Below are 22,638 nucleotides of genomic sequence, written 5' to 3'. Positions count from 1 at the left end.
CTTCTAAACTGGGCGGTTCCCGAGACATGTGTCATCAGAGAACACTTAGAAAATAACAACTCAACTTCAGAAGCTCATAAGTACCGAAAGGATTAAGATTTTTTAATAGAAGTAATTTACAAATCTGTTTAACTTTCTGGAGCCAGTTGATATTAAAATTTTTTATTTTTTTCCTGGATAACCCCTTTAAGCACCTAGACTGTAGGAACGGGATTTAGGACACAGATAGGAGGTTCGGGAAGGACGAGGAGAGAAAGACAATAAGTGAGCTGCAGATAAATATGGTACAGTGTAACGTGAGAGACAGCGAGATAAATGATACCCTGTAACATATCTACTTCCCATCCTATTTTAACTATATATGGTAAATTATTTTTGTTGTAAAGCTATCAACTAATGTAAAAAAAAAAAAAAAAAACTCTAGCATACCAATGATTTTCTAGATAGATAGGCCAAACATGCTAGAGTTAGAACATTTTTTCCAAACACTGAGCAGCGAAGGACACCTTTAACCCCTTAAGGACTCAGCCCATTTTGGCCTTAAGGACTCAGACAATTTAATTTTACGTTTTCATTTTTTCCTCCTCGCTTTCTAAAAATCATAACTCTTTTATATTTTCATCCACAGACTAGTATGAGGGCTTGTTTTTTGCGCGACCAGTTGTCCTTTGTAATGACATCACTCATTATATCATAAAATGTATGGCGCAACCAAAAAACACTATTTTTGTGGGGAAATTAAAACGAAAAACGCAATTTTGCTAATTTTGGAAGGTTTCGTTTTCACGCCGTACAATTTACGGTAAAAATGATGTGTGTTCTTTATTCTGAGGGTCAATACGATTAAAATTATACCCATTATTACATACTTTTCTATTATTGTTGCACTTAAAAAAAATCACAAACTTTTTAACCAAATTAGTACGTTTATAATCCCTTTATTTTGATGACCTATAACTTTTTTATTTTTCCGTATAAGTGGCGGTATGAGGGCTCATTTTTTGAGCCATGATCTGTACTTTTTTTATACCACATTTGCATATAAAAAACTTTTAATAAATTTTTTATCATTTTTTTTTATATAAAATGTATTAAAGTAGCAATTTTAGACTTTTTTTTTAACGTTCACGCCGTTCACCTTACGGGATCATTAACATTTTATTTTAATAGTTCAGACATTTACGCACGCGGCGATACCAAATATGTCTATAAAATTTATTTTTTACGCTTTTTGGGGGTAAAATAGGAAAAAACGGACGTTTTACTTTTTTATTGGGGGAGTGGATTTTTCACTTTTTTTTTTACTTTTACTTTTACATTTTTTTACATTTTTTTTTACACTTGAATAGTCCCCATAGGGGACTATTCATAGCAATACCATGATTGCTAATACTGATCTGTTCTATGTATAGGACATAGAACAGATCAGTGTTATCGGCGATCTTCTGTTCTGGTCTGCTCGATCTCAGACCGGAGCAGAAGACGCCGGGAGCTGGAAGGAGGAAGGTGAGGGGACCTCCGTGAGGCGTTATGAATGATCGGATCCCCGCAGCAGCGCTGCGGGCGATCCGATCGTTCATTTAAATCGCGCACTGCCGCAGATGCCGGGATCTGTATTGAGGGGGCATGCCCGCGAGATCAGCAGCCGGGATCAGCCGCGCATGACACGGGCATCGCTCCGATGCCCGCGGTTATGCACAGGACGTAAATGTACGTCCTGGTGCGTTAAGTACCACCGCACCAGGACGTACATTTACGTCCTGCGTCCTTAAGGGGTTAAGAGTAACAGCTTTTTTGTGAAGCTCCCCTGTGAGGCAGGAGGTATATGCATATAAGTAGTGTTGCTCGCGAATATTCGCAATGCGAATTTTATTCGCGAATATCGCATATTCGCAAATTCGCGAATATTTGCGAATAAAGCACTATATATTCGTAATTACGAATATTCTTTTTTTTTGTTTTTTTTCACAATACACATCACAGTGATCACCCCTCTCTGCTTCCAGCTTGTGTGATGTAAAGAAGGCTCTCATACTACTGTGTGAGACTGGCGTGCGATTTTTTGCATATGCGAAAATTTGCATATGCTAATGTTCGCATATGCGAATTTTCGCTTATGCTAATTTTTGTATATGCTAATTTCCGCATATGCAAAAATAAACCGCGAATATTAGGAATATGCAAATTTTGCAAATATATGACGAATATTCGTCCATATATTCGCGAAATATCGCAAATTCGAATATGGCCTGTGCTGCTCAACACTACATATAAGGTAATATCTATAAATTATTTACAGAGTACAGGAATGGACTTGTGGCATATGTGGAAATTTGGATGATCTATGGGTTATAGCCTAATACTTGCTGCAATGGCGCAAGTATAATCCTGCAGAATCAGAAATTGGTAAGAAATATTTACCAGTTAGATTTAATACAACATATTATATAGCCTCTATAACATTCTACAAGTGCCAAACTTTATGTCCTGTGGTAACTAGAGATGAGCGAACTTACAGTAAATTCGATTCGTCACGAACTTCTCGGCTCGGCGGTTGCTGACTTTTCCTGCATAAATTAGTTCAGCTTTCCGGTGCTCCGTTGGGCAGGAATAGGTGGATACAGTCCTAGGAAAGAGTCTCCTAGGACTGTATCCACCTTTTCCAGCCCACGGGAGCACCGGAAAACTGAACTAATTTATGCAGGAAAAGTCATCAACTGCCGAGCCGAGAATCAAATTTACTGTAAGTTCGCTCATCTCTAGTGGTAACGTCTCATTTAACAATGCATTGGCAGTCCATTGTGGTTTTTCTCAAGGGTTAAAAGTAACGCTAATTATGATAAAATTGTATAGGATGTCTAAATGATGTGCTTTCCTGTATGTTTAGGTGGCTAGGTACAGTTGAAGATGATGCTTTGAATGGGAACGGAAGTCTCGGTTTTATTGTTAAACCACAACCTCACATTATTTCTGAGAATGAAGCACCTGACATAGTCCTCACTACAGAGCAGACAACTATTTTTCATGTGAAATGGTATTTTGACACAACTTAAAGACATAGGAGGGAATTTGTAAAGGCTTTTCCCCAGAAATCTGGCGTGAAACAGCCACACATTTTACGCAAAAGATAGGAAAAGTCACGCATTTTTGCTCAAATAAGCAGTTCATACATTCGCACCAAAGTTTCACCAAAACATATAAAAACAGTATATAAATTCCCCTCAATCTACATTGTTCAATGTTCAAAAATAAAAATGGGAGGAAAGTATTTTTTTTTCCCTGTTTCTCAAAGAGCGACACATTATTCCTCAGCACTATTAAAAGGCTTTCAGCATTCACCATCCGTCCTGATCACAATCGGGCTAACAATCCATATCTCCTATCTAGAATCGGGCACACGGCAAAACATCTGCAACAGATTTCAAAACTTCTGCAGCAGAAATTCTGACTCTGGACTCCATGGAAAGAATTAAAGGGCTACTCCGGTAGCACATTTCTATGGTTATATAGCGTGCTTGTGGCTAGTTGGGCCCTTTTATAATTGACATGTGTTACATAGGTTTGCAGCATTTGTGTTTTTTACTGATCTGTTTGTGGTGCAGGAAGTTCAGTAGTTTTTATGTCTGGTTGTTACGGTCGTCCACACTCGCTGCCATGTCTGTTCTATTCTTCAAAATGTGTCCCCCATCCACCACGGGGAGGTGGCCACATATAGGATGGGACCCTAACACAAAAACTGAGCCTAACACTTGTAGCTCTCACCTCTGCTGGGCATATGGCCTCTGACTGGGTGACATGTTGGATCCACTATCAATCCAAACCACCTCCTGTGAAATAGGGGAGGGGATGCACGGCTACTGAGGGAGCCACTCCCCCCACATTTGCACAGCAAAAACAAAAAAAAAAACAAAACACAAAAATGTAGCCAGCACCTATACCCAATACACGGATGCACGCTGCTGTGGCAAGTACAAAACATGTAAAAAAAGAAAATGGCAGCAGCACACTTTGTCAACAAAATGGAGGCTCTTAGCGCACTTTTTGATCAAAACGTGTCCCCCATCCACCACGGGGAGGTGGCTTTTTGTACTTGCCACAGCAGCGTGCATCCGTGTATTGGGTATAGGTGCTGGCTACATTTTTTATTTATTTTTTTTATTTTTTTGCTATGTCTGTTCTATGTTTTGGACAATACGTCTGGTTTGCGGGCGTTCCTTTTTTTTTTTCTTCTAAGAATGTGCTCGCCCTTTTCCCCTCCCATCTAATAAATATTCAGTGTGGACAATTGCTGGTCTCTGGGGATTGGTTCCATGGTTCCTCGTCTCCATGCCACCATAACCTGATGTAAAGTTTTCTTGGACCCGTAGAAAACTAAGAGCGCATGCGCAGCTTCCTTCCAGCTTCTTTTCACTACGCAGTTAGCATAGGCTGGCTAGCGTATGTTGGCGCATGTGCAGTTGTTCAGAGGAGTCCATAGTAAACTGTGTGCGCATGCGCTCTTAGTTTCTACAGATTGTAGAAAGCTATGCTTTGTTCCAGGCAACCTTTTTGGTGACGCTACGGTGGCTCGTTACATTGGGCTGGTTGCTGCGAGTCTGCTGGGTGGGAACAGCTAACAAAGTGGGCATGAACAAACAGGCCGCAAGGCATGCTGGAAACAGTAGTTTAGTGACTGCATGAAAAACGGAGATGAACACCACACTGCAGGGACAAATTTGTGGGGGCAAAGGACAGAAAAGAGAACAACCAAGGAGTACAGAGACTACAGAGAGAAGATGGAAACTCACCAAAAAGTTAAGTATGAAAACTCAAAACACATTGGGCACCAGAGTACCCCTTTAAAGGGGTACTCTGCCCCTAGACATCTTATCCCCTATCCAAAGGATAGGGGATAAGATGTCTGATCGTGGGAATCCCGCTGCTGGGGACCCCGCAATCTCTCCTGCAGCAACCACTTGTCATCAGCTGCACGGAGCGAAGATCGCTCGTTATGGGAGGAGGCGTGATGGCCGCTACGCCCCCTCCCGTAGACTTGCATTGAGGGGGCTCGGCGTGACGTCACAAGGGGGCATGGCCGTGACATCATGATACTCCGGCCCCTGTATCGTGAGTCATCAGCACGGAGTAATCACGCTCCATACAGCTGATGACAAGCGGGTACTGCAGGAGAGATTGCGGGGGTCCCAAGCAGCAGGACCCCCGCGATCAGACATCTTATCCTTTGGATAGGGGATAAGATGTCTTGGGGCAGAGTACTCCTTTAACATGTCAATTCTTTCTGCTGAATTCGCCTGCTGATTCCGGAAATGCATCACCATCTATGGAAATGATACATTTCCGAGGAGTCCTAGTGCCCAGCGCCTTCATAATCTTCCAGGCGATATTATGCAGTGTGAATGGGGCCTAAGAGGAAATCAAAGACAGGGACAATATAGAGACTCCTTGCAGATATTGTTGATAGGACTTGAACCCAGGATCCTGGTGTTAACTACCGAGCCACCATGCTTCTAAGGAATAAGAGCAAACAATTCACAAGACAATTTGTCTTTTTTCTTGTCTGTGTCCCCCCCAATGACACTGTTGATGTGCTTCTATTATGGGTGTCCTACTGGGAAAGAATTAATCACAAAACCCAGGGCACAATACTAAATCCCCTTATAATCCCTTCCCATAAAACATAACTTTTATTGCGCAGTTTGAAATACAACATAAAACATGTAGGTGACAATCAAAAGGTGCTAAAGGGGAACTCCGGTGGAAAGAAGTAGAAAATAAATGTTTTCAAATCAACTGGTGCCTGAAAGTTAAACAGAATTGTAAATGACTTCTATTAAAAAATCTTAATCCTTCCAGTACTTATTAGCTGCTGTATAAAACAGATAAATGTGTGAATCTGACAACAGTGCTCTCTGCTGACACCTCTGTCCGTGACAGAACTGTCCAGATTAGAATCATATCCCCATAGAAAACCTCTCCTACTGGACAGTTCCTGACATGGACAGAGGTGTCAGTAGAGAGCACTGTTGTCAGGCTGGAAAGAACTTCACAAATTTCTCTGTAGTATATCTGAAGTATATAGAAGCTGATAAGTACTAGAAGGGTTAAGATTTTTAAATAAAAGTGATCTACAAACCTGTTTAACTTTCTTGCACCAGTTGATTTGAAAAAACTTTTTTTCCACCGGAGTTCCCCTTTAAAAGATATTTACTGTTCCTATGCACTTGGGATTCTCTTTCCCTTTTACAAACATACCTATATAGATCCCTAGGGAGTCTGCAGTACCCCCTAGCATAAATAGTCACAGGAACAGTGTCTTAAAACCAATTCATTTGCCCTTCTCTACATGTTTCGGTGTATAAACACCGTTTTCGGGAGGAACATGAGGCAAAAGCTACATAACCTAATTCTATGTTTTCTGAATACAACTTTTAAAACCCTTACATGCTGTCTATATATCTTTCGCGCCCCTGCACCACATTAAAGGGGTACTCCACTGCAAAGCATTTTCTTTTAAATCAACTGGTGCCAGAAAGTTAAACAGATTTGTAAATAACTTCTATTAAAAAAATCCCAATCCTTCCAGTACTTATCAGCTGCTGTATAATACACAGAAAGTTCTTTTCTTTTTTAATTTTCTTTCTGTCTGACCACAGTGCTCTCTGCTGACACATTTTAGAAACTGTCCAGAGTAAGAGCAAATCCCCATAGCACACCTCTCTTACTCTGGACAGTTCCTGATATGGACAGAGGTGTCAGCAGATAGCACTGTGGTCAGACAGAAAGGAAATTCAAAAAGAAAAGAACTTCTGTGTATTCTACAGCAGCTGATAGGTACTGGAAGGATTGTGATTTTATTTTTTTTTTTTTAATAGAAGTAATTTATAAATCTGTTTAACTTTCTGGCACCAGTTGATTTAAAAGAAAATGTTTTCCAGTGGAGAACCCCTTTAACAACAGCCAGTCTTCTTCCCCCCCCCCCCCCCCCTTGGGTAGCTGTACATATAGTCTGGTGTAAGTTCCCTAGTTTGTCTCCTTGCTCCTCCGCTGCGGCCGTCTTCCTGCTTTTTGTGGTCGCCTTATCACATTGCAGCTTAGCTAACCGCAGGTGATAGGCTGAGTGTCAGTGTGATTAACTGAGCCTGGGCCCTGGTCATCTTCCCAGTGCCAGGGGCCCAATACAACACATTGCCCCTTAGGACATCGCTATGGCCGACTATGAGCTAAACTGCAGTGTGAAAAGGTGACTACAAAAAGGAAGAAGATCGCAGCAGATCTGGAGGGATCGGCGGGAGGTAAGTCCAGTTTTTTTTTCTAAATGGGCATTGTTTTTTTAAAGGTATATCCCAGAGTACGCCTTTAAGTCTATTTTATCATATACTGTAGCTAACGTCCTTTGACGTGCGTGCCACTTTCAAATACGAAAGGTTGTACTGAGCTACACTGAACAGTAAAAGTGAAAATGTCTATTACACAAATGACTCAGAAAGGATGTGGCTTAAAGGGTAGCTCCCACCATCCTATTTTTTTTTTTTTTGCTAGCCCGTTCCCAAGCTACGGCACTAGCCCTTCCCCTCCTCACCCCCCCCCCACCACCACGCATACCCCGTTCCCTCATTGCACTTGCAGTTACTGCAGAGTCCGGCAGCGGGCGTGCAGGGACAGCGGCGGCAACGAGGCGGCGGCAGCGATGTGCGGGAGGAGTGGCCTCCCAGCCAGTGGCCGGGGAGCCAATGCGCTCGCTCCCGCCTGTCTGATTGACAGGCAGGGAGCGTGTGCAGCCTAACTGAGAAAGGACTGATTGCCACTCCAAAATCAGTCCTTTTTCAGTGGCCGGTTTTTAAATGTAAATGAAACCTTTTTAATGAAAAAAAAATAATAACAAAAGTATATTAGAGATATGTTGTAGTACATAAGTACTACAACACATCAAAAAATAAAGTTGGTGACAGTGCCCATTTAACTTCGAGACCACTGCACTAGATAAAGAACATTGGCCTTGAACATGAGAAAGAATTGGTAAGGCTAATTTTAAACTACTGTTGTCACATGGTAGTGTGACAGCCATTAGGGCCACCGGGGAGAATAGTGGGAGAAAAAACACTGATGCCCAACGGACCCCATTACTATAACGGGGTCCATCGGGACCGGCTGTTGCCCCCCCGTCAAAATGACGGTTGTCAAACTCAAAGAAGAAGAGAGAGTTTGATGGCCGTTCTTGACGGGGCGCAATGGCAGTGTGAAAGTAGCCTAAAAATGCAGGAGGTTTTTCATTTACTTTAGTTTTCTTTTCACCTTTTAACTCTACTAAGCAGTGCGTCGAAAATTTGGGGTAAGATAAACTCAAATGCCAATGGTGTGCAAAATAGAAAATGATAGCTGAAGGCTAAGGTTGCTATCGTATCTGTCATGCAATAAGGTCATGTGTAGCCCCAGCCTAACAAAGGTGTGCATTTCTGGGTAAATGTCATATAAAGGCCCGTACGAGTGATCTTTGTTAAAACCTGGAGGGGTCTATTCCAATCATAGAAATTTCTATTTCATGTCATGGAGATATCATAATATATATGATCTGTGGTTTCAAAGGGGTATTCCAGGTAAAAATATTTTTTTTATTATATATATATATATATATATCAACTGGCTCCAGAAAGTTAAACAGATTTGTAAATGACTTCTATTAAAAAATCTTAATCCTTCCAATAATTATCAGCTGCTGAAGTTGAGTTGTTCTTTTCTGTCTGACAACAGTGCTCTCTGCTGACACCTCTGTCTGTCTCGGGAACTGCACAGAGCAGAAGAGGTTTGCTGTGGGGATTTGCTTCTACTCTGGACAGTTCCCGAGACAGGTGTCATCAGAGAGTACTTAGACAGAAAAGAACTAAACTTCAGCAGCTCATAAATACTGAAAGGATTAAGATTTTTTAATAGAAGTAATTGACAAATCTGTTTAACTTTCTGGAGCCAGTTGAGATATATATATGAAAGCTTTTTCCTGGATAACCCCTTTAAATAGGACGATAGTGAAAACTAATCCTTTGGTCAGGATGCACAAGAAAGTTAAATTTAATTTGTAAATTACTTCTATTAAAAAATCTTAATCCTTCCAGTACTTCCAGCCAACTTAGGTGGGGCTTGCAGTTTGCCTCCCTCCTCCCATTGCATGTGTGCTCAGTCACGCTGGAGGGTACCTGGGAGGACTCTGTGAGTCGGCCTAATGCTGCCGTAATTACGCACTGGCCCCTTTTTTGCTTATCACGCACAGGTAGGTTTAGCGTTAGGTCCCGTGCCATTTGAGAAACCTTGGCGTTGGTGTGCGGGCTCTGGTATGTCCTTCATATGAGGATATACTGGCGAATGTCTCAATTTTAACATCAGTGTTGAGGGATAGCCAATGTCACTGTATACATCTACCACAGTAGTGCACCTATATTCCTGTATTGTATCCTTCCAGTACTTATTATCTGCTGAATACTACAGAGGAAATTATATTCTTTTTGGATCACAGTGCTATCTGCTGACATCACGAGCACAGTGATCTCTGCTGATATTTCAGTCCATTTTACGAACTGTCCAGAGTAGGAGAAAATCCCCATAGCAAACATATGCTGCTCTGGACAGTTCCTAAAATGGACAGAGATGTCAGCAGAGAGCACTGTGTTCCAAAAAGAAAATAATTTCCTCTGTAGTATTCAGCAGCTAATAAGTACTGGAAGGATAAATATTTTTTAATAGAAGTAATTTACAAATCTGTTTAACTTTCTGGCACCAGTTGATAAAAAAAAAAAAAAAAAAACGTTTTCCACCGGAGTACCCCTTTAACCCATATTTTTTTCATCTTATCCAGAACATAATCACCCACGATACCTACATAGAATACTTCCAACAGATTGATTATTTGTTCTCTTTTTTCCCTCTAGCACTTTTCTATGCCATAAATACAATTATTGAACAATTGTATGCTATTGTCACCTAGCTAGGTGTAAACTTTTTCATGGCACTTTGAAACTCCTTTCTGTAATTTGCTAATGGATATATTGATTTATTTAAATGTTGTCCAGACTTAGATGGACCGGTGTTGTTGTCACATGCTAATCTGTGAACAATTATTTTCTCTTTTTCTTAATGATTTTCTGTATAAAAACTGAAAAACTCAATAAAAACAGTTATATATAAAAAAATAAGCATTGAAATGCGGTAATACCAATCTCACCAATGTCATGGAATAACACATTTAGGAATATATTAAATAATGTATACCTATTGTTGAGTCATCCATTTCTTGATGCTCCACAACTTCCAAAATGTCATTGCTGGTGTACAGACAGTTCTTGATGTTGGTGATCTGCTGGCGTACGGCTTGTAGCATTTCTGTGGTAGAGATATACTGTACAGGCGCCTTTTTCATTTGGAATATGAATGTCTGTACTGTACTTCCAATATATGTAGATGAGTCTTCTGTAAGCAGCTGGATTCTGTTTTTAAGATACTTTTCCGAGGAAACAAGTCCAGTGAGTGCAGTACTGACTGCTAGAAGGCTATGTCTGACCATGTCCCCAAGTCCATGTGAATGCTTCCGGTTATGCCTCAGGGAGCTGCACTCCCCCTCTTCTTCAATACTGCTGATAGAAACCGAGTCCAGCTCTGGCAATGGCGGCAGTAAGAAGCTGTCTGAGGAGTTTAGAGAGGAGTCCGAATTTGCCTTTGTCAAAGTGGTGCCTGAAATATGTTCTTGTTCCTCAATCCATGAAACTCTGTGGGGAACTACGGAATGTCTCTTCCCATGGACTATCCAAGGTGTGCTATGCCTATCATCGGAGCCTTCCTCTGGATCTTGGAATTGTGTCAAGCGATCTTTATTGGACCCATTACGTTTTCTTACAACAGATTTCCTGACAAATACTGAGTCCTGTAAAGGTGACCCAAAATGGTCTAGGACTTCACGACTCGCCTCTTCAGCCGTCTCCTGGTTAATGGATGTATCCAAGTCTTCTGTGTTGCACGCCTCATTAACATTTGATTGTTCTTCTGTATAACTGTGATGGTGGCCATTTATATCTAGAGAATTAAAATGAGGTCAATTAGGTTGATACACCAAGGTGACTAAAGTAGTACATACAGTATACACTTCTAAATGGGCAAATTATCATTGATTTACTCCAGGTTTCTGGTGTAAAAAGAAAAAAAAGTCCCAAATTTATGTAAAAAGGGGAGCTTTATCAAAACCTGTGTAAAGGAAAAGCTGACCAGTTGCCCATAGCACCAATCAGACCGCTTCTTATTTCTAAGAGGCCTTTTTTAAAAATGAAAGAAGTAATCTGATTGGTTGCTATGGGCAACTGGCCAACTTTTCCTCAGCACAAGTTTTTATAAATCCTCCCCCCCCCCAAAAGCTCTTTTAGGCTAGCTCTGCACTGTCACTATGCTCCATCCCGTTATGGGTCTGTTTACTTGTGCTTAACGGACCCTGAAAGGGTTGAAGCACAACGGGCACCAACAGGTCCTGACTTTGCATGGGGTCCGTCGGATGTCCTTTATTTTGGAGGAGATTAGGAGAGAAAAATACCGGACATGCAGTAATTTTTCTCCCGCTATACTCCCGTCATTTTACAAGGGAACTACCACTGGCGGTGCTCATTGGTAGCGGGAAAGAAGCCTTAATGGGTTTATGCCACACTCGTAACTGAAATTTGTTTTATTATGATTGATGCAATTACTGGCATGTCAAATTTATTAAGAGGGGTGAGCTTCTTAATAAATCTGTTTAAACCTACCACCAGCATGGTTAGTTAGTAATTTCCCCCTTATTTGTTTAACACAAACATTTAAGGAGTTATCCAGAAAAAGAAAAAACACAGGTGATTTCTTTCCAAAACCGCTCCCTGTCTGTCTCCACTTTGTGTGTGGTATTACAACTTGGCTCCATTCACTTTAATGGAACTGAGCTGCAGAACCACACCCAACCTAGAGACAGACAGGGAGCGGTTTTTGGAAAGAAATGACCTGTGTTTTTCTATTCCTGGATAACCCCTTTAAGTCAAATTGTATCAAATAATGAAAAATAGCTACAAAATAACATTGAGAAAAACTCTTTAAGATTATGAATAATACAGTCATAAAATGCATTTTTATAAGATAATTTTTTTCAGGATTGCATTATCTTTTCAAATATAATCATAAAAAAATGTGTCTAGATACTGTTGTTACATACCTGTTATGGTGCCTCTTGGTGGTTCTTTCAGTCCCCTCTCAGAACATCCCATATTGCAGTGTTGACCCCCCCAACAGGTCATGTTTTCTGGATTTCCTTAGTCTTTTACAGGTGATATAATTCTGGTCAGTGAATCAGGCATCACAACAGTTATATCACCTGAGAAAGACTAAGGAAATCCAGAAAACATGACCTGTTGGGGGAACTTGAGGACCGCGTTTGAGAAACACTGCTCTATTGTGTCCAGTGCCAGTGGACACATATGGCCAATAGCTTGGACTCATCGCCTGTTTCCTTTCGTTACACAGGTGACTTATTAAGTTAGAACTCTTGCACCAGGCCAGGCAACCTTCAGCACTGTGAATGTTTTGGACTACATCTCCCATGATGCTTTGGCAGCATTTTGGCTGTTAGAGTATAATGGAGTTGTAGTAGAAGGTGTGATGCAAAAGGCAGATGGAATTAACCCCTTGAATTCGTGACGTCAGAGCATGGTTTATCCTCAATACTAGGGATGTCCCGATACCGATACCCGGCATTTTCATGGTATCGGGGACTCGTTTTATGTCCCCGATACCAAGGCCAATACCTGCTGCACTTGCCGCATCCCCGTTCTGCCGTCCGCATCAGCATCCTGCCATCTACGTCATGGCGTCCTATGGAGGAACATGTGACACACACGTCACTCCACCTCCTCCCCTGCGCCCAGCGTAACGCTACGGAGGAAGGAAGAGAGTGACGTATATGTCACATGCTCCTCCATAGGAGGCTATGATTCTGACGGCAGAACGGGGATACGGGCAGCGGGGCGGCAACTGCAGGTGAGCAACTACGGGGGGAGGGGAGCTGCTGCTTACAAGGGGGGGCTGCTGCTGTTTACAAGGGGGCACTGTGTATATGGGGGGCTGCTTCTGCTGTTTACAAGGGGGCACTGTGTACAGGGGGGGCTGCTGCTGCTGTTTACAAGGGGGCACTGTGTACAAGGGGGGGGCTGCTGCTGTTTACAAGGGGGCACTGTGTACAGGGGGGGCTGCTGCTGTTTACAAGGGGGCACTGTCTACAAGGGGGGGCTGCTGCTGTTTACAAGGGGGCACTGTCTACAAGGGAGGGCTGCTGCTATTTACAAGGGGGTGCTGTGTACAATGGGGGGGCTGCTGCTATTTACAAGGGGGCACTGTCTACAATGGGGGGCTGCTGCTATTTACAAGGGGGCACTGTCTACAAGGGGGGGCAGCTGCTGTTTACAAGGGGGCACTGTCTACAAGGGGGGGCTGCTGCTGTTTACAAGGGGGCACTGTCTACAAGGGGGGGCTGCTGCTGTTTACAAGGGGGCATTGTCTACAGGGGGGGGGGGCTGCTGCTGTTTACAAGGGGGCACTGTCTACAAGGGGGGGCTGCTGTTTACAAGGGGGGGGCTGCTGCTGTTTACAAGGGTGCACTGTCTACAAGGGGGGGGCTGCTGCTGTTTACAAGGGAGCACTGTCTACTAGGGGGGCCTGCTGTTTACAAGGGAGCACTGTCTACAAAGGGGGGCCTGCTGTTTACAAGGGAGCACTGTCTACAAAGGGGGGCTGCTGCTGTTTACAAGGGGGGGCTGCTGCTGTTTACAAGGGGGCACTGTCTACTCGGGAGGGGGGGGGGGCTGCGGTCTACAGGGGGGCTGCATCTATATATACTACCTACAAGGGTCTACTACCTACTATTAAAGGCAATCTTACAGCAGGTGACCTGGTTTCTACCGCTGCTCACCATGTGAACATCAGCACAATCGCTCCGGAGACATTGGTCTCGACGCCAATGCAGATTCCCTGTTCTGTCCAATGGAGAAGAGAGAAATCTAGGCTCATACTACAGCAGCCACCTCCATTGTACACAACAAAGAACCTACATATCATACGGTAAGCAGCGCCAGAAACCGCGTCACTCTGCTGTGATATTCCATTTAATATAAAAGTACTTGTACTTGGTATCAGCGAGTACTAGAATTAAAGTATCGGTACCTGTACTCGGTATTAAAAAAATGGTATCGGGACATCCCTACTCAATACCATCTGAAGGTATACTGCTGGATCCAGAGCTAGGCACGGGGTCAGTAATGACTCCAACGCCAAGTTACGGATAATGGTAGCTTTACTGAGGTTAGACAGGTGGAAGAGTCTATACAGTTCAGTCAGGCCCAGGGAGGTGACCAGTGACTCAGAGACCTTAAAGGGGTATTCCAGGAAAAAAATAAAATGTTTTATATCAACTGGCTCCAGAAAGATAAACAGATTTGTAAATTGCTTCTATTAAAAAATCTTAATCCTTTCAATAATTATCAGCTGCTGAAGTTGAGCTGTTGTTTTCTGTCTGGCAACAGTGCCCTCTGCTGACATCTCTGCTTGTCTCGGGAACTGCATAGAGTAGTAGAGGTTTGCTATGGGGATTTGCTTCTAAACTGGGCGGTTCCTGAGACACGTGTCATCAGAGAGCACTTAGACACAAACGAACAACTCAAATTCAGCAGCTCATAAGTACTGAAAGGATTAAGATTTTTTAATAGAAGTAATTTACAAATCTGTTTAACTTTCTGAAGCCAGTTGATATATATAAAAAACGTTTTTTCCTGGATAACCCCTTTAACCCCTTAAGGACATAGGGCGTATCCATACGCCCCCGTTTCCAAGTCCTTAAGGACCGAGGGCGTATGGATACGCCCTGAGCATTTCCGGCCCCCGCCGCTAGCCGGAGGGGAGCCGGGGCCGGATGCCTGCTGAAATCGTTCAGCAGGCATCCCGGCATATCGCCCAGGGAGGTCATTATGTCCCCCATGTCGGCGATTGCCACAGATCGCTGGACAATTCAGTCCAGCGATCTGCGGCAGATTCCGGGTCAATCGGGTCTCCAGTGACCCGATGACCCGGAATTACTGGCTGATCGGGGCCGTCAGAGACGGCCCCGAACAGCCAGAGCCTGCAGGAGTGAGGTGGCACTGGTGCCACCTCACGATCGCCCTGATTCGTCGGCCGCCAATCAGGGCGCCTGCTGCGGGTGTCACTCCCGCAACCCGCTCCGCCCCTCTTCCGGAGGACGTGAGCGGGTGCGGGAAGACGACCCCCGGTGCTGGGGACCCCGATCCCCGGCGTCCCTGTTGGGATCGGGGCCCCAGGAGCGACGGTGGCGGCGAGGGACTGACCTGTGCGGGGGCATCGTGGAGCAGCAGCAGGAGGTGAGTGACAGCCTCCTGCTGTTGCTTAGCAACAGCTCCCAGCATGCAAAAAGGGCATGCTGGGAGCTGTAGTTATGCAACAGCAGGAGGCAGACCGCCACAACTCCCAGCATGCCCTTATGGGCATGCTGGGACTTGTAGTTTTGCAACAGCTGGAGGCACATTCTTTCTATGGAAAAGTGTACCTTCAGCTGTTGTATAACTACAACTCCCAGCTTGCACAATCAGCTAAAGTGCATGCTGGGAGTTGTAGTGGTGCATCTGGTGGTTGCATAACTAAAACTCCCAGCATGCCCGTTGGCTGTCGGTGACTGCTGAGAGTTGTAGTTTTGCAACAGCTGAAGGCACACTGAGTTAAGTAGCAAACCAGTGTGTCTCCAGCTGTTGCATAACTACAATCCCCAGCATCCCCAGCCAATGTAGTATGCCTCCGGCTGTTGCATAACTACAAGACCCAGCATGCCTTTCCGCTGTCTGTACATGCTGGGGGTTGTAGCTTTTGCAACAGCTGAAGGCACACTGGTTGCAAAACACTGAGTTTGTTACCAAACTCGGTGTTTCACAACCTGTGTGTCTCCAGCTGTTGCAAAACTACAACTCCCAGCATGCACTGATAGACCGTACATGCTGGGAGTTGTAGTTTTGCAACAGCTGGAGGTATTTCCCCCCCCCCCCCCCCCCATGTGAACGTACAGGGTACACTCACATGGGCGGAGGATTACAGTAAGTATCCGGCTGCAAGTTTGAGCTGCGGCAAATTTTCTGCCGCTGCTCAAACTGCCAGCGAGAAACTACTGTGAACCCCCCGCCCGTGCGACTGTACCCTAAAAACGCTACACTACACTAACACAAAATAAAATAAAAAGTAAAAAACACTACATATACACATACCCCTACACAGCCCCCCTCCCCAATAAAAATGAAAAACGTCTGGTACGCCACTGTTTCCAAAACGGAGCCTCCAGAGGTTGCAAAACTACAACTCCCAGCATCCACTGATAGACCGTACATGCTGGGAGTTGTAGTTTTGCAACAGCTGGATGTTTCCCCCCCCCCCCCCCAATGTGAACGTACAGGGTACACTCACATGGGCGGAGGATTACAGTAAGTATCCGGCTGCAAGTTTGAGCTGCGGCAAATTTTCTGCTGCAGCTCAAGCTGCCAGCGAGAAACTACTGTGAACCCCCGCCCGTGCGACTGTACCCTAAAAACGCTACACTAACACAAAATAAAAAGTAAAAAACACTACATATACACATACCCCTACACAGCCCCCCTTCCCAATAAAAATGAAAAACGTTTGGTACGCCACTGTTTCCAGAACGGAGCCTCCAGCTGTTGCAAAACAACTACTCCCAGTATTGCCAGATAGCCACTGACTGTCTAGGCATGCTGGGAGTTTTACAATAGCTGGAGGCACCCTGTTTGGGAATCACTGGCGTAGAATACCCCTATGTCCACCCCTATGCAAGTCCCTAATTTAGGCCTCAAATGCACATGGCGCTCTCACTTTGGAGCCCTGTCGTATTTCAAGGCAACAGTTTAGGGTCACATATGGGGTATCGCCGTACTCGGGAGAAATTGGGCTTCAAATTTTGGGGGGGGGGGGTTTCTGCTATTACCCTTTTTAAAAATGTAAAATTTTTGGGAAAACAAGCATTTTAGGTAAAAAAATTTTTTTTTTTTTTACATATACAAAAGTCATGAAACACCTGTGGGGTATAAAGGTTCACTTAACCCCTTGTTACGTTCCCCGAGGGGTCTAGTTTCCAAAATGGTATGCCATGTGTTTTTTTTTTTTTGCTGTCCTGGCACCATGAGGGCTTCCTAAATGCGGCATGCCACCAGAGCAAAATTCGCTTTCAAAAAGCCAAATGTGACTCCTTCTCTTCTGAGACCTGTAGTGCGCCAGCAGAGCACTTTTCACCCCCATATGGGGTGTTTTCTGAATCGGAAGAAATTGGGCTTCAAATTTTGGGGGGTATTTTCTGCTATTACCCTTTTTAAAAATGTAAAAAAATTTTGGGAAAACAAGCATATTAGGTAAAAAAAAAAAATTTTTTACATATGCAAAAGTCGTGAAACACCTGTAGGGTATTAAGTTTCACATTACCCCTTGTTACGTTCCCCGAGGGGTCTAGTTTCCAAAATGGTATGCCATGTGATTGTTTTTTGCTGTTCTGGCACAATAGGGGCTTCCTAAATGCGGCATGCCCCCAGAGCAAAATTTGCTTTCAAAAAGTCAAATGTGACTCCTTCTCTTCTGAGACCTGTAGTGCGCCAGCAGAGCAATTTTCACCCCCATATGGGGTGTTTTCTGAATCGGGAGAAATTGGGTTTCAAATTTTGGGGGGTATTTTCTGCTATTACCCTTTTTTAAAATTAAAAATTTTTGGGAAACCAAGCATTTTAGGTTAAAAAAAATTTTTTTTTTTTACATATGCAAAAGTCGTGAAACACCTGTAGGGTATTAAGGTTCACTTTACCCCTTGTTACGTTCCCTGAGGGGTCTAGTTTCCAAAATGGTATGCCATGTTTTTTTTTTTTTTTTTTGCTGTCCTGGCACCATAGGGGCTTCCTAAAGGTGACATGCCCCCCAAAAACCATTTGTCGCTCCTTCCCTTCTTAGCCCTCTACTGCGCCCACTGAACAATTAACATAGACATATGAGGTATGTGCTTACTCGAGAGAAATTGGGTTTCAATTATAAGTAAAAATGTTCTCCTTTTTATCCCTTGCAAAAATTCAAAAATTGGGTCTACAAGATCATGCGAATGTAAAAAATGAAGATTTTGAATTTTCTCCTTCACTTTGCTGCTATTCCTGTGAAACACCTAAAGGGTTAATACACTTACTGAATATCATTTTGAATACTTTGGGGGGTGTAGTTTTTATAATGGGGTCTTTTATGGGGTATTTCTAATATGAAGACCCTTCAAATCCACTTCAAACCTGAACTGGTCCATGAAAAATAGCGAGTTTGAAAATTTTGTGAAAAATTGTAAAATTGCTGCTGAACTTGCTGAAGCCCTCTGATGTCTTCCAAAAGTAAAAACTCATAAATTTTATGATGCAAACATAAAGTAGACATATTGTATATGTGAACCCCAAAAAAAATTATTTGGAATATCCATTTTCCTTACAAGCAGAGAGCTTCAAAGTTAGAAAAATGCAAAATTTTCATTTTTTTCATCAAATTTGGGGATTTTTCACCAAGAAAGGATGAAAGTTACCATAAAATTTTACCACTAAGTTAAAGTAGAATATGTCACGAAAAAACATTCTCGGAATCAGAATGATAACTAAAAGCATTCCAGAGTTATTAATGTTTATAGTGACAGTGGTCAGAATTGCAAAAAATGCTCTGGTCCTTAAGGTGAAAAAGGGCTCGGTCCTTAAGGGGTTAAGGGCTTGGTGGGACTTGTAGTAGATGGGGTCAATTTTATGCAGGCAACGTTGACTTGACAAATGATGACTGTGAATGACTTGAATTGGCTGATGACTGACAATACTGAGACTGTTTCTGACTTGTAGCTACAGACTAGACTTGAGGCCTCCTATGACTCTGGACACACACTTAGACTCGACTGCACTGGACCTCAGTAGTAAGCAAGAGAGCAAGGAAAGAGAAGAGAGAGGTAGCTCCTCACAGGGCTTATATGGGGGAGACTAGCAGGGAGCCATTAGACCACCGTTGGGACATCTGGTCACTGATATCTCCTGGGTAACCATCACATGACAACTCATATGACAACCTTCTTAAAGTTATGATACCTCTTTTATACACATTTTATAATACAACAATTGGTGAAACATATGTACATGGGGGAACAAGTGCAAGGGAGGCCCAGGGGACACTGCAGGAGGCTGCCTGACAGGGCAGCAAGGGTACGGGGTAACACTTCCCGTACTGGGCCACCACAGGATATGTAGTCCATAACATCTACAATGCCTGCACTAGACGCTTCTTCTTACCACCACTGAACACATTATATGGACGTTCTGAGATGAAGTCAGACAGTGGATCGCAACGTTACAAGGACAATTTCTATACACAGTAGCATTTCTTAAACGATTCCAATTGGAAATTTGTTATGTTTTTCATGATCTAACAGAGAAATTTAAAAGTGAGTCTATACAAAGGGTAAAATAGGGTAATGGCCTGGGGATCTTCATCATCTAGAGCAGTGATCTTTAAACTGTGGGCCTCCAGATGCTACACAACTACAACTCCCAGCATACCCGGACATCTGTTGGCTGTCCGGGTATACTGAGAGTTTTAGTTGTGCAACATCTGGAGGGCCGCAGTTTGGCGACCACTGATCTAGACCTACTTTCCTGAGGATGTTGCACAGTAAAATCTATCTATCAGTCTTGATGCTTTGTTTAGAACCTCATACCCTAAGTACTAATGGTAATATTCTGCACTGATATTTAGGAAATGTATAGAGATATTATTAGGACACTATATTATAAGACTATAAGAAATTATATAGCTCTAGATCAGGGGTCCTCAAACTTTTTAAACGGGGGGCCAGTTCACGGTCCCTCAGACCGTTGGAGGGCCGGTGCATTGCCGTAGAATGAGATTTGCCATGGAATGAGATGGTCCGCCTCCATCACATCCTATTGGCTCACTCTTGTCACGTGACATATTTAAACGTCACGCATCGATGCGCACAGCAGTGTCAGTTTGGCTATCACAGGGAGAGGATCTCCTCTCCCTGTAATAGCTGAACGGAGCTCTCATGGCCTCTGTGGCCCGACAGAAGTTCACACATGTACGCAGCTCATACGGCTGGCTCATATACATTTACTGTTGATCCACAGCGCTATCGGGATCCCTATGCCCGATGGCGCTGTCATCAGTGTGCATCCCCACGAGCGCCCCACGCCCGCAGCTCTACTCCCCGTCCCCCGCAGCTCTACTCCCCGTCCCCCGCAGCTCTACTCCCCGTCCCCCGCAGCTCTACTCCCCGTCCCCCGCAGCTCTACTCCCCGTCCCCTGTTAACGCTCAGGGAGCGGGGAACAGAAAGTAGAGCATCGGGCGCAGGTAAACTAGTACTGCGCATGCGCAGCAGTACGCGAATAACTTAACCTGCGCCCGATGCTCTACTTTCTGTTCCCCGCTCCCTGAGCGTTAACGGGATGGGGAGTAGAGCTGCGGGGGACGGGGAGTAGAGCTGCGGGGGACGGGGAGTAGAGCTGCGGGCGTGGGGCGCTCGCGGGGACGCACACTGATGACAGCGCCATCGGGCATCGGGATCCCGATAGCGCTGTGGATCAACAGTTAATGTATATGAGCCAGCCGTATGAGCTGCGTACATGTGTGAACTTCTGTCGGGCCACAGAGGCCATGAGAGCTCCATGCAGCTTCAGCTATCACAGGGAGAGGAGATCCTCTCCCTGTGATAGCCAAACTGACACTGCTGTGCGCATCGATGCGTGACGTTTAAATATGTCACGTGACAAGAGTGAGCCAATAGGATGTGATGGAGGCGGACCATCTCATTCTATGGCAAATCTCATTCTATGGCAATGCACCGGACTATAGATATCAAAACATGAACAAATTCCTATGCACACTTATATATCTTATTAGTATACTACCACTTTAAGTATGCAGCACAGTTCTCTCCCCCCCCCCCACATTAGGTTGGCAGTATAGATCCCCCACATAAGGTTGTAGTTCCCACACATTAGGGTTGGCAGTACAGTTCCCCCACATTAGGGTTGGCAGTACAGTTCCCCCACATTAGGGTTGGCAGTACAATTCCCCCACATTAGGTGCAGTACAATTCCCCCACACTAGGTGCAGTACAATTCCCCCACATTAGGTGCAGTACAATTCCCCCACATTAGGTGCAGTACAATTCCCCCACATTAGGTGCAGTACAATTCCTCCACATTAGGTGCAGTACAATTCCTCCACATTAGGTGCAGTACAATTCTCCCACATTAGGTGCAGTACAATTCCTCCACATTAGGTGCAGTACAATTCCTCCACATTAGGTGCAGTACAATTCCTCCACATTAGGTGCAGTACAATTCCCCCACATTAGGTGCAGTACAATTTCCCCCACATTAGGTGCAGTACAATTTCCCCACATTAGGTGCAGTATAATATTCCCCACATTAGGTGCAGTATAATGTTCCCCCACATTAGGTGCAGTATAATGTTCCCCCACATTAGGTGCAGTATAATGTTCCCCCACATTAGGTGCAGTATAGCTCCCAACATTAGGTGCAGCATGTTCCCCCACATTAGGTGCAGTATAGCTCCCCACATTAGGTGCAGTATAATGTTCCCCCACATTAGGTGCAGTATAGCTCCCCACATTAGGTGCAGCATGTTCCCCCACATTAGGTGCAGTATAGTTCCCCCACATTAGGTGCAGTACAGTTCCCCCACATTAGGTGCAGTATAGCTCCCCCACATTAGGTGCAGTATAGTTCCCCCATATTAGGTGCAGCATGTACCCCCACAATAGGCGCAGTATAGATCCCCCAAATTAGGTGCAGCATGTTCCCCCACATTAGGTGCAGCATGTTCCCCCACATTAGGTGCAGTATAGATCCCCCAAATTAGGTGCAGTATAGCTCCCCACATTAGGTGCAGTATGTTCCCCCACAGCATACAGCCTCCAGCCATACAGTGTATGGCTGGAGGCTGTATGCCTGTGTTCTGCCCCACTTCAGTGCTCCGACCACCGCTCCTCCCGTCCGGACATAGCAGTAAGTCCCGGGACCGAAGGAGCGGTGGTCGGCGCACCGAAGCTGACGTGCCGCTGGTAACACTTACCTAGCTGGCCAGCGCACGTCCTCATCGCTGCCCCGCTCCTCCGCGCTCCGTTGCTATGGGCGCACGCATGGCGTCAGTGACGTCCCTGCGTGCGCCACCTTCTCGGCGGCCCCTGTGTTTTTAAAGTAAACGTGGGGTCTCCGAGAGCGCATCCCTGTGTCTCGAAAACATCTTTCGGGACACAGGGATGTCCCAGGCAGCGGCGGGCCGGATAAATGTTACGTAGGCACTATATGGTAGGTTTTGAAAGATTATTGTTGCGATGTCTGACCATATTTGAAAAAGCTGTTTAAAGGAGAACTGTAGTTCAATATAACTTATCCCCTTTCCGAAGGATATATATAAAAGTTATAGATCGCGGTGGGTCCGATTGCTTGGTCCCCCGGCGATCTCCTGTACAGGGCCGGGGCAGTCTGCAT

The 22,638-nt window shown here is 44.4% G+C and overlaps 1 protein-coding gene across 2 annotated transcripts in view; it reads right to left on the bottom strand.

Annotated features, from left to right (window-relative positions):
• Positions 1 to 22,638, bottom strand: part of LOC130356531 (ras and Rab interactor 3-like) — a 100,902-nt gene that overhangs the window by 40,349 nt on the left and 37,915 nt on the right. For both annotated transcript variants that reach the window (XM_056558210.1, XM_056558211.1), the window contains one exon: positions 10,258 to 11,055. In XM_056558210.1, coding sequence (XP_056414185.1) covers positions 10,258 to 11,055 — 798 coding nt within the window. The remainder of the gene's footprint in view (positions 1 to 10,257; positions 11,056 to 22,638) is intronic.

This window comes from Hyla sarda, chromosome 2 (genome assembly GCF_029499605.1).
Source record: "Hyla sarda isolate aHylSar1 chromosome 2, aHylSar1.hap1, whole genome shotgun sequence".
Lineage (NCBI taxonomy): Eukaryota > Metazoa > Chordata > Amphibia > Anura > Hylidae > Hyla > Hyla sarda.
The sequence above is the reverse complement of the archived record's forward strand: the minus strand, read 5'-3'. Positions and strand labels throughout refer to the sequence as shown.